General features: G+C 34.8%; 1 protein-coding gene across 1 annotated transcript in view; it reads right to left on the bottom strand.

Moving 5' to 3' along the window:
• Slc27a6 (solute carrier family 27 member 6) overlaps positions 1–17,014 on the bottom strand; it is a 55,919-nt gene that overhangs the window by 33,492 nt on the left and 5,413 nt on the right. Inside the window, exons 2-3 of the mRNA XM_027949364.2 lie at positions 9,564–9,767; positions 2,702–2,860 (exon numbers count right to left, since the gene is read on the bottom strand). Coding sequence (XP_027805165.2) covers positions 2,702–2,860; positions 9,564–9,767 — 363 coding nt within the window. The remainder of the gene's footprint in view (positions 1–2,701; positions 2,861–9,563; positions 9,768–17,014) is intronic.

Genomic DNA, 17,014 nt, shown 5'->3' with positions numbered 1-17,014 from the left:
GTGCTGAGGATCGAACCCGGGCCGCACGCATGCCAGGCGAGCGCGCTACCGCTTGAGCCACATCCCCAACCCAAGTATATATGTCTTTATAGAAACAGAGAATATTCACTTATTTTTGACCTTGATTACATACCTACTTTTATTTTTAAAAACTTAATGCAGATTCAATGTATCTTGAGGTCATGATGTAATAAGGTAGAGGGAATAAAATAGCACCAACAAAAAGTTCATTAATCAATAAAGAACCCAATATTAACAGCCTGATTTTTAACAAAAAGCCTTAATTTTTAAATTGGGATATAATTCACATGCCATATAATTCACAATTGAAAGTGTATAATTCAGGTTTTTTTTAGTATAGTCAGAAAGTTGTAACCATCACCACTAACTCCAGAACACCTTCATCATTCCCCCAAATATTTCACACCCATTAGTAGTCATTCTGTTGTCCCAATTTCCCTCACTCTAGACAACAATTTATATATTTTATGACTTTAATTTTGGACATTTCAGATATGTGAGATAATATAAAATTTGACATTTTGTGTCAAATTCCTTTTTTCTGAACATAATATTTTCGAGGTTTATCTATGTTGTAGCATGTTTTAGTACTTTATTTTTCTTTATGTCTGCCTTTAATTCTCTGAGAGTTCTCTCATACTGATTACTGATAGTAATTTGGCACATCATTTTTTTTAGGAGAGAGGGAGAGAGAGAGAATTTTAATATTTATTTTTTAGTTATCGGCAGACACAACATCTTTGTTTTGTATGTGGTGTTGAGGATCGAACCCGGGCCGCACGCATGCCAGGCGAGCGCGCTACCGCTTGAGCCACATGCCCAGCCCTCTGGCACCTCATTTTGATTGCTATGTGAAGTCATGTTTTTTTTTTCAATTTTTTTTTAGTTGTAGATGGACATAATACCTTTATTTTATTTGTTTATTTTTATGTGGTGCCAGGAATCGAACCCAGTGCCTCACACAAGCTAGGCAAACGCTCTACCACTGAGCCACAACCACAGGCCGAAGTTGTTGGGCTTTAGTTATTTGTTCCATTCTTCCTAATTTGGCTTTATATGTGACCATCCAAACTCTAAGCAGGCTGCTTATTTTCTCTAAATTTTTTACTTCTGTTATTTCAGAATATCTAGGCTTGTCAATAATCTGCTATTGGTGTGTTGTCACTGTTACAGCACTAAAGGGTGATCCAAGCCCAGGTTTGTTCCAAATCCATACATGATATGTTTTTCAGGAAACAAAAAATAGGGTGTACCTAAAAGGTGAGGTAAATCCCAACAAGGTAAATCCCACGCCTGTTTCTGGGGCCAGAATAGGCCCAGTCACATGTGGTCAGGCAGTATAGAATTCTGCTCATCTCGGGGCAGATAAAACCATGGATGGACTAGCCCCATGTTCCTATGCCACGCATGTGGCTACAAAGGCCACCAAGATTTGTCACATTCTGAGCCCACATTCCAAGATCAGCACTTCATGAAGAAGGGGCCATGGTCTATACTGCTATGGGATGTCTATTGCTGGAGTGGACTCACAGACCAAGACCTCAGTGATCAGTCACAGATGATTCTGACTGGAATCCAATAAACCAGAGCAGCATGTCTTCCCCTGGCACATATACTGTTCCAGGAGCTCTATCCACAGGCAGGCCATGGGTGGAGACTGTTGGAATCTGCCCATACTGTTAGGTTTCATCAGTCTGTTACGCATCTTTTTCTTTTTGTTATATTAAAAACTGGCACTATGGTCTGTCAATGGGTTTCCTTAGCTGTTGTGAAGATAGGTTGTTGTGTGTTTAGCTGTTCAATTTGGTGTGTCTGTGGGGAAACAATCACCAGAGAATTTTACTCAGCTGCTATCTTGTTCCAGCTCCAACAACCCAGTTTTGACCACAATGCATGTCATACATAAATATTCATACATATACAGAAAAAATTAATGTATTTAATCTTTATTTATGGAAAGTATTGATTATATTCTAAATATGCTATTTTAAATAATTATTTTTATAGTATTTTAGACATATGCAAGTAGTAATGAATGATCAGTATGTATTATTTTAGGGCTAGTAAAGAACACATAATCTTTTATGTTTATGAATGGGAGCTACTCAGTCTCAAGCTGTACTGGCTGACTTCCTGGGTGTTTAGTATGGAGTGTTTGCAAAAATGATCTCAACAATTCCTTCTCCACCCTTACCTTTGTAATGTGAATTTGCTTTTCTACCCTTGAAGAGGTGGGCTCTATCTTTCCTACACCTTGAATATTGAATTGGGGCTTTCTTTGATCAACAGAATGTGAATAAAATAATCTCTTTGACTCCCACAGCCCCCACCCCTTGAAATACTAGCACCACCATTTAAGGAATCTGGGGGAAGACCATTAGGGAATGAGCAATCATAATGAGAAAGAAGCCCAATCAAGAGCTAGCTCCAACCACATGGACAAATCCCCCAGGACTTTGACTTTTCTACTTCAGGAATTACTCTATGTTATAATACATATTATGTCTTATAATAAATATTATGTTTTAAAAATATTATGGTTATTAAATATATTTTTATAATTATATAACAGACATGTAATCATTCTGAATTCTACTGAGAGCTTTAAATTATAATGAACACAAGTTCTAATTATTAGATATTTTGAAAACTTATTAAAAAAAAAAAAAAAAAAACTTACCCAACTCAACACATCCACAAATTCCCAGGAGAGATCCTGAGCTATGATACAAAGGAAGGGTTATATAAACAATGTCATCAGCTGTACAACCAAAAGCCCACAATCCAGCAGAACCCTTTAAAGCCTGCAAGTGACTAATCACAGCTGCTTTTGGTAGACCTGGAAGACAAGAAAAAAAAAAAAGATTTGTATATAATTTACTTTCTTTTTCTACAAGTTAACTGACTCTGGACTTTGGACATAAATAGAATGATATAATATGTGACTATCTTAGTTCATTTGGGCTACTATAATAAAATACCATAATCTATGGAATTTATAAACAACAGACATTCATATCTGGTACACACACACACACACACACACACACACATATTGTGAAGCTGAAGCACTCTAAAGAAGCCACTTCTACATTAAAGATACTGCAGACTGCTGGACCTCTGCTAAGTAAAATATCATGGTTATATAGAGATGCAATATTGAAGGTAGATAGCCAAAATCATCTTAGGCTTTTTAGAAAAATAGCCATTGATTTTTAATCTTTACTTGTGACTTAACATTATCATGTCTATTAGGTAAAATCTTGGGATATCATGTTAAATTTAATTATCTCCAGCCTTCACTAACCCTATAGCTAAGGATGTTATGAGATAACAACTGAAACCTACAGAAGAGATTTTCACACCTTGTAGTAGCCTGCCTACGTAATGCCTCCTCCAATGTATCTGTTGAATGCATTTATTTATAATTTTTGTCCATAAATGTTCATGTAACATTTTTTTGTTTTGTTTTGTTTTTGTACTGGGGATTGAACCCAGGGACACTTAACCACTGAGCCACATCCCTAGCCCTTTTTTTGTATTTTATTTAGAGACAGGGTCTTGCTGATTTGCTTAGGGCCTCACTGAGTTGCTTAGGACCTCACTAAGTTGTTGAGGCTGGCTTTAAACCTATGATCCTCCTGCCTCAGCTTCCCAAGCTGCTGGGATTACAGACATGCATCACCACATCCAGCCATGTAATCTTCTTTATGGCAGAACTTGTCACGTAGGGTAACTTGAATCTGTGTTCCCAGGCCATGGTCACCATATTTGACTCAGAATAAAGTGTTTTTTATTCTTTATTAAAGCTGAGTTGTTATTTAATGTCATATGCACACACATATTAATGTGATATATACACTTACATAACTGACATAAAATAACAACTCTGATATATACATATATGTGAAAGAATATATATGTATTTGTGTGTATATATGAAAGAATATGTGTGTGTGTATATATATATGTGTGTGTATATATATATATATATATATATATATATATATATGTGTGTGTGTGTGTGTGTGTGTGTATGAAAGAAGTCCTATGCCATGAAAGAAGTCCTATGCCATGAAAGAAGTCCTATGCCAGTGTGAACTATATAAAAAATTGAGACAAAATACATCAAAGTGTTCTATATGCTTTATAAAAGGGGCCAGGAAAGTGTGAGTTATTTTATAATTAATTTCTAGAATCTTATAGAATCTTATATCTGTATAGAAAGACCAAACTACAAAATTATATAGTTTGAGATACTGTAATTTTCAAGGACCCATATCTGCTATAAAAACTAAAAAAAAAAAAAAAACTCTAAAGATGAGGCAAATCACAATACAAATCTAAATTATACATGAGGTAGAAGTTTTCTAGAGAACAATTCAGCTCCAAGTAGGAGTCTTTCATTCTGTCACATTTAACCCATCCTACAACGTGATCATCAAAGCATATCAGATTCCATTGTAAATAATGGTGAAGCTTTTCCATACATTCATTAACCAAACATAGCTTTCCTTTCCTCTCTAGTTTTCTTCCCTGGATCCCATGGCAACTCAACTTTTAAAATAAGATAGATAACTTTTCACTTGGAAGCAGCAAGAAAAGAAGGACGTTCAATCCAGCTTTCTCCCACATGCTTATGTTACCCCATTAAAGCACTTTAGTAAATTTATTAGGCATGGTCCTTTTTGATTAAAATAAACTAAATTAGGTTGCTTAATTTTAAATGAATAATCATAACACTAATTTGTTATAAATTGTACAAGGTATTTGATAGATTTTTTTGATAGAAACAATGGACATGAGCTTATGCAACATGTGGAAGTGATCAAAAGTTGATAGAGTTTAGAGCTTTAAAGGAAAAAAAATACCAGAAGAATAAAGTAAGTTTGATAAAACTACATCTTACAAACCTACTTAAAATATTTAGAAAGCATATTAACAATAAAGATCTCAAGAAGTCAAGTAGTACAGAAACATCAGTATTTATATCAATGTCCTTTCAAACTTGTATGTCCATTAAATCCTTATGAAACTTTTATTGCATTTCTTTGAAAAAAAAAATTCCTTGAGAAATAGTACATTGAATGGTCTCCAGAGTCTTTGGTTCTTCTAACCTTTGATGGTTTCATGATGTTGGAACTCTTAACATGTCCCTTAATTTGAATGGAGCATTGAGATGGGGCCAGGGAGAAAAGTGGGAATAGGGATGTGTCCAGTGATGGGGGATTAGAGGTAGATTAGGAAGGATTGAAAATGCCAAGACAAATTCAATTCAGAAGCAGAGATATTTTCTGCAATAATTTTGGAAATTGGAGAACAATAGTTAAAGAAAGAAGGAATCCATAGGAAGGAGAATGAGAAATGAAAGGAAATCTTTTGATGGTGATGGTTAACTGGTTCCAGGCCTAGCACAACAGGCAGAAGCCTCATTTTCCTCCTGCTACTTATGGCAGTGGTTGAATGTATGATTACTCTGTCCAGGATTAGCTTCTCTTATAGGTTCTTGGGGCCACCTAATCAAGTCACCTAGTAAGACAGGACTAGAAGCTGATGGACATCAGGACAACCAGGATGGGATTGGAGGGGACAACAAGCTGTATTAAAGGTGATAGATCAGTGTGGTGAGTGATAGCACATTTAAGCTGAACTTAGGTGAAGCCTTGAAGACAGCTGAATTGCCCTCATGGAACCTCAGAAAAGCTCAGAGATATGGGAACCAGGTTCCTCAAGACTAAGAGACCAACATGGAACTATAAAAGGTAGCTTTATGAGAAGTAATACTTAAGAAACAATTCTTCCTCCATCCTGGTAAAATACTAAGGTTTATTCTCTGGAGAAAAAAAATATGGACTTCAGGAAGCATCAGGAAGAACAGAGGTTGATAGATAGGGGGATAAGAAAAGCATATAAATACTTCCAACTCCTCTTTAACACTCAATTGGCTCTAGTCTTCAAGATTCCTACCTGAGGAATCTGAACATGTAAAAACTGAAAGACACTGATAATCATGGATCTTTCCAAAAATGTCCTTGACAATGAAATAAGTCCCACTCAGGCTCATGGAGAGTCTAGTCATAATTTTGTTTTTGTTTTTGTTTTTGTTTTTGTGTGTGTGTGCTTTACTGTCTGTATTTTAAAATATACATGGAAAATCTCTAGCATATAAGATAGAGGCTAATCAAAAGATAAAAAAGATATTGGAGAAAGCAGATAAGGTAGAGAGGAGAAATTTTTAGAAAAGTACTTTTATTAATACTCTAAAAGAAATGATACAATAAAGTATTTAAAATACAAACATACAGTTCCAAAAGAGAAATCTTCAGAGAACACAAGAGTTGGAAGATAAATCTCTCAAAAAATTATCAAAAGGTAAGGAAAGGAAATTAGATACAAAAGATTAAGAAATTAATGAATTATTCCAGGAAGATCAATCTTCAAAAATGTAAGAGTTCCAAAGATGAATGAGTGAAAAAATTAAACAAATGTAATAGAATAAGGAAATGGACAGAAAGAACAGAAGTAGGAAGAAAGAAAATGAGATGTAGAATATTCATTTTTCAAATTAAAAAGTTCCTAGAACTGGGCTGGGGATGTGGCTCAAGTGGTAGCGTGCTTGCCTAGCATGAGTGAGGCACTGGGTTCGATTCTCAGCACCACATAAATGTAAAATAAAGATACTGTGTCTACCTAAAACTAAAGAAATAAATATTAAAAAAAGTTCCTAGAACTGAAAGGACATGACTTCCTAGATTAAAATAGACATACTAATTTCCAGAAAAAATGGATAAATAAGACCAGTATATGTCAATGTGGTGTTAAAGACCCATGGAGATTCATAAAAGATTCTAAAAATTCCAAGAAAGGAAAACAAAAACTAAGATAAGTTACATAAGGATAAGAAAGCAGAAAGACTTCTTCAATATGTAGAGTGGAAGTCTAAAAATAATAGAGCATGCCTTCAAGATCCTACTAAGAATAAATTCCAACCTAGAATTCTATACGAACTATCATTCCTGTGTAAGGATAGAAAAAGGATAATTTGGACATGTGAGCAATTAAAAAAAAAACATACTTCCCAAATACTCTTTATCAGATAACAACTGAAAGCAGCACACTGAAAAAAGAAAAGTAAAGCAACTTTAAGGATCCCTGAATTGCAGGATCAAAACAAGAGAAGGATTGAGTGAAGTTTCCAAGATGATGGTGAGAGCAAGAGGACCAAGACCAAGAGGTCAAGATCAAAAAAATAGAGAGCATGTCTTTGGTAAAGAGGAGGCCAAGAAGATAAATTTGACCAAATATGCACTATCTTTCCTATATCTAAAGGTAAGTTATCTCTTTGAGACAAGGGTGACAACCATGAATTTGTTTAATATAGTTGCTATCTCTGCATCAATTTTTAGGCCTTGTCATAAGTTATTTGAAACCCAGTTGTACCCTGTCGGATTTAATGAACACTTTCCCACTGCCTGTGATTGTGACATAAGACACTTGTTGTCCCTCATCTCACTGACTCAACACCCCAGGGTTACTGACCATGAAAAACCTAATGGTCAGCCCTAGAATTATGTAAGAAAGTCCCCACCAAAAGGCAGCATAGGTATGTCCATGGACCATAGAAAGGACTAGTCCCATGGTGCCCTCTCACTCCCTACCTTCTGGCTGAGTTCCCTACTGCCTCTGGATCTTCCACTGGCACCCCTAACCTCTGAAGGCCCTGAGAATAATAAATTTATTTTCTTTCATACAATTTGTTTTCACCACTTCATTGTGTCTCACACACCTAAAACATCCCCCAGTCAGGATCCCATAGAGTGTAAACTATCTTGGCCTGCAGCCAATCTCAACAAAGAGACTTTAAGCCCCAAATATAAGAAAAGCATAGTCATAGTCATCTAGCAAGCTAAGCAATCAAACAGACAAAAACAGTAATTACTTCCAGATTGAGGAGAGTTTTATAATTTTGTCAACAGGCACAATACACCATAGTATATTGAACTCTTGAAGAACAAAGCTGTTATGTCTGTCTGTGTTCTGTGGGGTGGAGAAGTAAGGACTGTTTTGAAGACCAGACTCGCTTTTGACTTTTCACAAGAAAATAAGTATAAAGACAAACTGGCTAGCACTTTTGGAAGTTTTTAAAGAACATCATTTCCACAATTTTATTCTCTCTTTCAAAGTACAAAATCAGACTGAATGTATGCTGACAGTCTAATACACATTAGCAATTTCCAGTTCATATCAAAGCTATTCTAATCACAGTCAAGAAAGAGACTGCATTTAGGCATCAAATAGGTCATTAAAATAAAGAAAAACTTTTCTTATGCAATAGTGGTGCTTACAGTACTACCTTTACATAAGAAATTAGCAACAGAATATTTTAATATTAAATTCTAAATTATACATGTATATATATACATATATGTGTGTGTGTATATATATACATATATGTGTGTGTATATATATATATATATATATATATATATATATATATATATATATATATAAGTTGTATGTGTTTATATGTGTATATTTATTTATTTATTTATTTATATTTGGGGTGGGGGTACCAGTGATTGAATTCAGGGGCACTCAACCACTGAGTCACATTCCTAGCCCTATTTTGTATTTTATTTAAAGACAGGGTCTCATTGAGTTGCATAATGCTTCACTTTAGCTAAGACTGGCTTTTAACTCACAATCCTCCTGCCTCAGCCTCCCGAACTGCTGGGATTACAGATATGCACCACCATGCCCTGCCTAAATCATCTTTAAATTAATCACAAAAGCTTATTTAGCTTGTAATCAATAATACTATTTATATTTCCTAAAAAATCAAAATTAAGCATTTTTAAATTCTCAAGCAATTTATTATTTTTTTTCCTTCTTATCATTATTGCTTACTGCCCCCAGCCCCTGAAAAAAAAATACAAAGCTTAAAAATTTGATATTTTTGTCTTTTCGATTATTTATCTTTTCTTAAACCTGGGATACCCTCCAGATCTTGTTGGTTACATTATATTTATTCTAGGAAAATTAGGAGAGCAGCTACTTGTGTTTAAATTGGACTATGCTTAGGATTTAAGATTTTCGCAGAAATAGAACTGTTTTCAATTTAGTTAATGACTGCTTAAATACAGATGAATAATTAGGAACTATTTAAACTAATCTCTTCATATTAGAGAACAGGAATCTGAGGATCAGAGAAGCTGGCAAAGGTCTTGCCATAAAAGCTAGCCAAATATCTGACACTGAGCAACAGGCTGAGGAAGGTCTTCAGACATTCCAGTGCTTTTTATTCTATGAAACTAAGAAAATCTTTTCAAATGAGACCAAGGTCAATGAACATGTGATTTTCCAAAGTCAAAACAATGAACTTTTTGAAAGCCAAAGCAATTCATTTTTCATTCCTGTTTGCAAGTTCTGAGATCCGAGAACTTTAGGTCTTCTTGCATGCATGCTTTCTCAGATGCTTAGACCTATACATGGCTGAAAATACATGGTAATCCTCTTTAGCCTTAAAAATAATTGGAACATACCTGTTGTTCCGGAGGTAAAAATATATAGGGACGTGGACTTGAGGCTTGAGGCAACACGATGGCTGCATGCCACAGGCTCCTCAGATGATGTGCTCAGTTTTTGTATGAGTGAAATCATCCCTTGGGGAACAGAATCTTTCATGCCCCAAACACTGACATTTTGGGGGATGTTGGGAAGGATCTCTTCTATAATGCCAAGCAAATCTAAAAAAACACAAAGGATTAGTATAAATAAACAAAATGTAAACCTCAAACCATTCACTGTGAGTTTACTTTTTTGTGTTGAAACAAAGATATAAAATGCTGACTTTCTTCTCATTTGGGATGAGTAATATCACTGCCATGTTATGGTTCTGTTTCAACAGGACTACCTGAAAGGAAGATCTGATTACCCCTCGACTGAACAATGCAAAGTAGGCCAATTCAGATTGACTTCTGGAGAGGTCATTATCAAAATTATGGATATTTTTCAATTTTTAAATAGAATTTAATACTCTGAATTCAGAATACTACACTAAACATTTTTTAAAATGCAACTTAGTAGATGGTTATTCAAAAAAAAGTCATCTGTCATTGTGTAGTTCTACTATGGTGAAATATACTTCGGAAAAATCCCCTGGCAGATCTGGAATCATAAGCTCATTGTGGTTTTGGAGTCAAAAGCTAAGTGATTTAGAGATGCCTTTTTTCTCTATGTAGCTAGAACTAAATATAAGAGCCTTTGAAAGCAGAGGAGAAAAAGAATGCCTTCCAGGTAAAGCAACAAGATCCTCCATGCAGAGGAGGATGTGACAGTGGTAGGTGAGAATGAGTTGAGAATAGAGTCTCCACAAGCAGCCCTGGGCAGAAAGAAGCCAAGAAGAAAGAAGGAAGAATAGAAAATCCCGAAGAACTAAAGACTTTGGAGTCTGGTGAGATAAGGGTGTAGTTGATAGCCAATGTTTAGGAAAGAAAAAAAAAAAAAACTTTTCTCAGTTAGCACCTGCTGCTAAGATAAATAAAACAGCAACCATTAAGGTAGGAATACATTGAGTTATTCAGAGAGATAAACCAGAGTTCATTAATTTGGCCATTAATGAAAGACAAGATGTCATCTACTCAGAAAGAAGGTATTGATGGGAAAGCAGGAAGATGGAAGGTGGGAGTGGGTCCCTAAGGAGGAAATATTACATATCAAGGTACCTGATGGGATAAAGAAACAAAAAGCCATCATTCTTGCATAGTCCTTTGTATAACTGAGTATTGTCCCCTGCCCCCTAGGGTAGAGAGATCTACAACTACTTACATTCTTTATATTTCTTTTGTACTTGACAGTGCCTGACTTTAAAATGGACCTCTGATAGTAGAATTCAACTGCTATATTCAACCTGGGCACTCCAATTTTATTTCCATATTCCTATAATATGTTATAATTTTCTAAAGTATACAGGACTTCTGAGTGACATATTACTTATCTTAAAATCTACATTAATATTCTTGGGGTTATTAAAACACAATTCTCACTGTTTTTTTAGAGTTAATGCAAGGAATATCAAGCACTGTCAGCAACCCCCAGAAGAGCATTATGAGAGAGCATGGCCCTGTTCACACTTTTATTTTGAACATCCAGTCTCTATAACTGTGAAAGTACATTTCCCTTGTTTTAAGCCACGCAGATTGGGGAACTTCATTTTAGCTGCTCTAGTAGATAGCTACACCAAGGTCACAAGTTGGCAGACAGTAGAATTGGTAATTTAACCCATCTATTAACTCAAACTTATATTTATAGACCTCATAAAACTGGCAGTCATTAAAAAATAACACTATTAAATGTAAAAGAGACTTCTATCAGAATGTTCAATACCTGCAAATATAGTTGTTACCTCTAAAGCATTATATATTTTCTAATTTTTAAAATAAAACTAAAAATAATCATAATCTACATTTGGCTTTGAATTTGAATTTGGAGTTCTGCATTACACATTTTCCTAGAATCATAAATCAGTACCTTGTTATGTGATGAAGTCGTTTGCCAGTTACTACTTAGTTCTATTATAATGCAATGCATTTGGGATTTACTCTCTCAAAATCTATAACTCAGATTGGTCATAAAGAAGCAGCAGGAGAAATGTGACTAAGAGGTTCTCAAAACCTGTAAGAAGCCAGATGAACATAGAAGTGCTAAGGAATTTATATGTTGTTGGGGAAATTAGAAATTTAAAATGTTTTTTAAATTTTTATTTCTAGAACAAATCCAAATAAAACAAAACAGAACAAAACAAAAATCTAGAGAAAATACTTAGTTCTTAACAGACCCGGCATACTGCTGTACACAGATTGTTTGGCAAGGAGAAAGGAAAATCCACAAGGAAGCCTGGGAGGAAAGATAAGTCATAAACAAATGGAAAAGCAGGACAAAGGATTGAATTTTTTTTTAAATGTTAATTCTAGATTTTGTCTGAACATTCTTTCTGGCATTTTATACTCATAAATCTCTGAATTGACCCATTTTGCTGATCATAATTTCAAATCTGTCACTGGGAATTATAAATTAATAGCGTACTTTTATATGTTCTTAAAGATACAAATGTCCAGGACTGAGGATGTTGCTCAGTGATAGTGGGCTTGTGTGGATATACAAGGCCCTGGGTTCAATCTCCAACATCACACACACACACACACACATACACACCACACCACACACATACATACCACACACACACACACACACACACACACACACCACATACAAACACATACACACACACAAATAATAATAACATATAAAGGGAGGAATGTCTAAAGTTGGAAAATCAATACAACAAAAGTTATAATATGATTAATTTTTACCCCAAATTTTGGTTGAAATCCAGGGTATAAGGAACAGTGAGGATCTACAAACAGTGATAATGGTTACAAGAAAAAAGAATATGGCTGAGGATATAGCTCAGTTGGTAAAGGCTTGTCTCACATGCAAAAGGCCCTGGGTTCAATCCCTAGCACCACAAAAAAAAAAAAAAAAAAAAAAAAATCAGTCTTAAAAGCAAATTCTGAAAAAAGAAAATGAGCATGAATTAGAGGAAATAGAATTCTGTTTTCTTAAAATTAAATTGATTTGGCTGAGGTAGAAAAAGGTAGAATTCTGAAATGGAATTTTTTCTAACCAAATTATTTCTTCAACAGTGGTGGAAAATATGGACGCGGATGGTGAAAACTGCAACAAAAATGTGAAGTCACATAAAGGAAAAAGTGTCACCAGTTACTTATCACTGCCAATTTTCCTTAACAAAATGAAAAAAAGTTTTATTATTTTGAAAGTAAATTTTGGGGCTGGGGATGTGGCTCAAGCGGTAGTGCCGTCTCTCTCTCTCTCTCTCTCTCTCTCTCTCTCTCTCTCAAAAAAAAAAAAAAAAGAAAGTAAATTCTGAAAAAAAAAGGTAAATTCTGAAAATTTAGTTCTGACACAAAGCAGTGATGGGGACAGACAGGTGCAAGTGATGGGAACACAAGGTTAAGGGAATGATTCTACAAAATGGGCCCACTCTGCTGACCCCCACATTCTTTCTTTTCCAAGAAGCAATATGCCTGAAGCCCTGCATGGCTTGCCTGGACAGGATATGTCACATTCCTTAGCAAACAACCTATTATCTTCAGGAGAAATGCAGGCCTGAAATAATGCCAATAAGGGGAGACCAAGTTACCCTGAAGAGGGATACATTCGTGACCCTTTACAGATCAGATCCCCAAACTCAGAGAGATAAAGATAATTCCTCCTGATCATAAAATCTGTAAGAATTTATGGTTAAGAATCCAATCAGAACTGGTCAGCCTGGGCCAAAGTGACCTGGAATTGTCATGGTAGTGGGGTCTTGAAAATCTGATGTCAACAGTTGTCAGTCAAAGTCAAGAGGTAGACTTTGGCAGGACTCTCTGGAAAAATCTCTGGGATCCCCAATAAAACTAGAGTGCAAGAGGGAGCACACTGTCCCTTTCCTCTCTGACAGGACTCACTTTCTCCCTTAAGGGTATCCCCTTTCCTTTTTCCTTTCTCTTCAATAGACTCATGTCCCTTACTCTGAGCATTGATATAAGTCTGAAATCTTTCTGACTTGATTATAAGAATCAGTGTTTAAAAAGAGGTGGGAGGTCTTCACCCTGCCTCAGTTTCCCAGAGGGCCCAGCCTTGTAACAGTAGCAATTTTTAAATACTTCAAGGAAATTTGATTTTGTTTCATGAAGATTTACTCTTCAGTGAAATGCACTAGAACTGGAAGCACCTCCTAAGATTGACATGTGCCTCCTCCTTCCTTCTGCCGACTGCACCTGAGCACACACTGTAAGTGTAGGTAGAAATCTGGTTAAAGGAACTGAACTTTGCACCATGGGATCTAGGATAGATTCAGGTCCTGATAGAACCTACTATTGGAAAATGAAACATCTGGATTTCCTATGATCTTTAATAGTTTACACTGCAAGGCTCACTGTCTTTTTAAAAGCAACATGCTCTTTTTAGAAGCACATATTTTCTCCCATATGCAAGGCACTATGTTAAATGGGATCACAAGAACAAAAACATGTGAATTATGATACTTACTTAAGATACTTTAGCACTTTTTACACAATTTGATTTCTTGTTTCTATATTAGTTTTATATTTCCTATTCACATTTCAGGGACTATACAATCAATGGATAAAAGTTTCATTTACTTCTGTAATATTTTATTGGTTATGAATGTGCTGCATTAAAAACTTTATATTATCTTATTCTACATGGAACAGACTAATATTTTCAAAAGTATAGGAATATAATCAATTATAGTTTTTATGCACTGGTAAATATTTCAATTTTAAACTTTTCAAATTTTATGTAGGGATTGGGGTGTAGCTTAGTAGTATGGCTTGTTATGCTTAGTATGGGTGAGGCCCTGGGCTCTATCTCTATTACCAAAAAACAAACAAAGACCAAAATGTTATGCGTTAATAAGCCTAATATAAAAATCAACTATAAATGGTTCACTTGAACTTTCCATACTGATACAAAATGAAATTATAGATCTTACCAGATGCTTATAAGTATCATCCTCCTGTGTAGAGAATCCCAACAGGCATGTCAGAGAATGCATGGCAAGGCTATAGTTTCTAAGAAAATTAATATTTAAGCAGCAATGTTCTAAAGCAATTCATACTGAGATATTTTATACTTAAAATCAGGCCCTAAAACTCATTTCATCATCAATAATGTAACAGCTATTTGGGCAAGTATTAACTAATTGTCATGTTAACACTAGGAAATGTGCGTTACCTCTACTTTTAAAGATCAAATACAGGAATTTGAAGGAAAATGAAGATTAGAAAAATTAACTGGCCTGCCTAAATTAACAAACGTGAAACTTGTGCTTTAATACAGGTGTACTAAGCTCCAAAATTCATTCCCTAATATTTAAGACCTATACCACATTGCTATTCATTATAATTAATTTTAAAATCAGTTGTTCTCAATATGATTTATCAAATAATTCTTCTCCATCCACTCGATTTTCTGTTTGATTTTGTGATTATACTGTAGTAACCAGTAAAATCAATTAAAACCAGTAAAATCAATTGTTTCTTTTGAAGTGGAGATAATACTTGACCTAGCTTAGTCTAAGATGAAATATATATATATATATATATTATATATATATATATATATATATATATATATATATATATATATATATATAAACTGTCATTGTACTAAATATATATAAAAATTCTTAAATGTCCTGAAAACTGAAATATCATGTAAAGATCATAATACACTGGTAATAAAGTTTGCAAGAACCAGTTATTTTATCTATCTCAATATATAAATCTCAAATTCTATAAAACTTGAAAGGTCTTATTTCCCCCCTAACTCTTACTCTTGATCTTTATAAGGCAATTGCCTTTATGACTGAAAGCCCTTTAGGGAATCACAATGGCCTATTGCTAGCCATTTGCCCTGCTTAGTCTGAGTGCAGCAGCTCATGAAAACTCACAGTGGACAGCTGTATGCACTCCTGTGTGTATAGAAAAGATCCGAATTTACTTCTTGAGAAGATAAACCCAAAAATCTTTAAAATAGGTTGAGATGTAAAATATTATCAATTCTAAAGTAAAAAAGCTGAGGGCAATATGAATTTTTAAATTATTCTTTTATAATAATGATTTAACATGTCATTCTTTAAGAAAAGAGAGAAAGCAAGATAAAAACATTCACATGAACCTGAAATCTTGTGGATGCCTAGGGTATCTAAAGTACTTTTTACCTCTTGGGCATAGTGATTCTAATGATTAGCAACACAAATACCAAACAACACAGAAAAGGAATCCCCAACACATCTCTATCTTCAAAACCAGTTATCAAATTGAGAGCGGAGTGGACCATTTATTAGCAATTGTATAAAAGTCAATTAAAAGTTACTAAGTATATAAATAACTCAAAAAGCTTAACACCAAAAAACAACCCAATCAATAAATGAGCTAAGGAACTGAAGCAGAAATATAATCAATAAGCAAATATATGAAAAATGTTCAATATCTCTAGCAATAGAGAAATGCAAATTAAAACTATACTGAGATCCCATCTCACTCCAGTCAGAATAGCAATGATCAAGAATACAAGTAATAATAAATGATGGCGAGGATATGGGGGGAAAGCTACACTTATCCATTACTGGTGGGATTGCAAAAACTTGGAATGGTACCACCATTTGATCCAGCTACCCCTCTCCTCAGTTTATCCCCAAAGGACTTAAAATCAGCATACTACAGTGATGCAGCTACAGCAATGTTTATAGCAGTTCAATTCACAATAACTAAACTATGAAACCAGCCTAGATGCCCTTCAACAGATGAATGTAAAGAAGTTGTGTAATATATACACAATGGAATATTACTCAGCCTTAAAGGAGAATGAAATTATTGTAAATGGATGGAACTGGAGAATATCATGGTAAGTGAAATAAGCCAATCCCAAAGAATCAAAGGTCAAATGTTTTCTCTGATAAGCGGATACAAATTCACAATAGTGAAGAGCAGTTAGGGAAGAATAGAGGTACTTTGGATTAGGCATAGGAGAATAAGAGGAGAGGAGAGAGTATGGGGCTAGAAGTGACAGTAAAATGAATCTGACATTGTTACTCTATGTCCATATATGACTACCTGACTGGTGTAACTCTACATCATGTACAACTGGAAGAATGAGAATTTATACTCAATTTATGTATGATGTGTCAAAATGCATTCTACTATCATGTCTAACTAATTAGAACAAAAATAAATAAATAGGGACAGGGGATGTGGCTCAAGTGGTAACGTGCTCACCTGGCATGTGCGGGGCGCTGGGTTCGATCCTCAGCACCACATAAAAATAAAGATGTTGTATCCACCGAAAACTAAAAAATAAATATTAAAAAATTCTCTCTCTCTCTCTCTCTCTTCTCTATAAA

The sequence above is a fragment of the Marmota flaviventris genome, chromosome 5, assembly GCF_047511675.1.
Source record: "Marmota flaviventris isolate mMarFla1 chromosome 5, mMarFla1.hap1, whole genome shotgun sequence".
Classification (NCBI taxonomy): Eukaryota; Metazoa; Chordata; class Mammalia; order Rodentia; family Sciuridae; genus Marmota; species Marmota flaviventris.
Note: the sequence above shows the minus strand (reverse complement) of the source record. Positions and strands in the feature narration are given on the sequence as shown.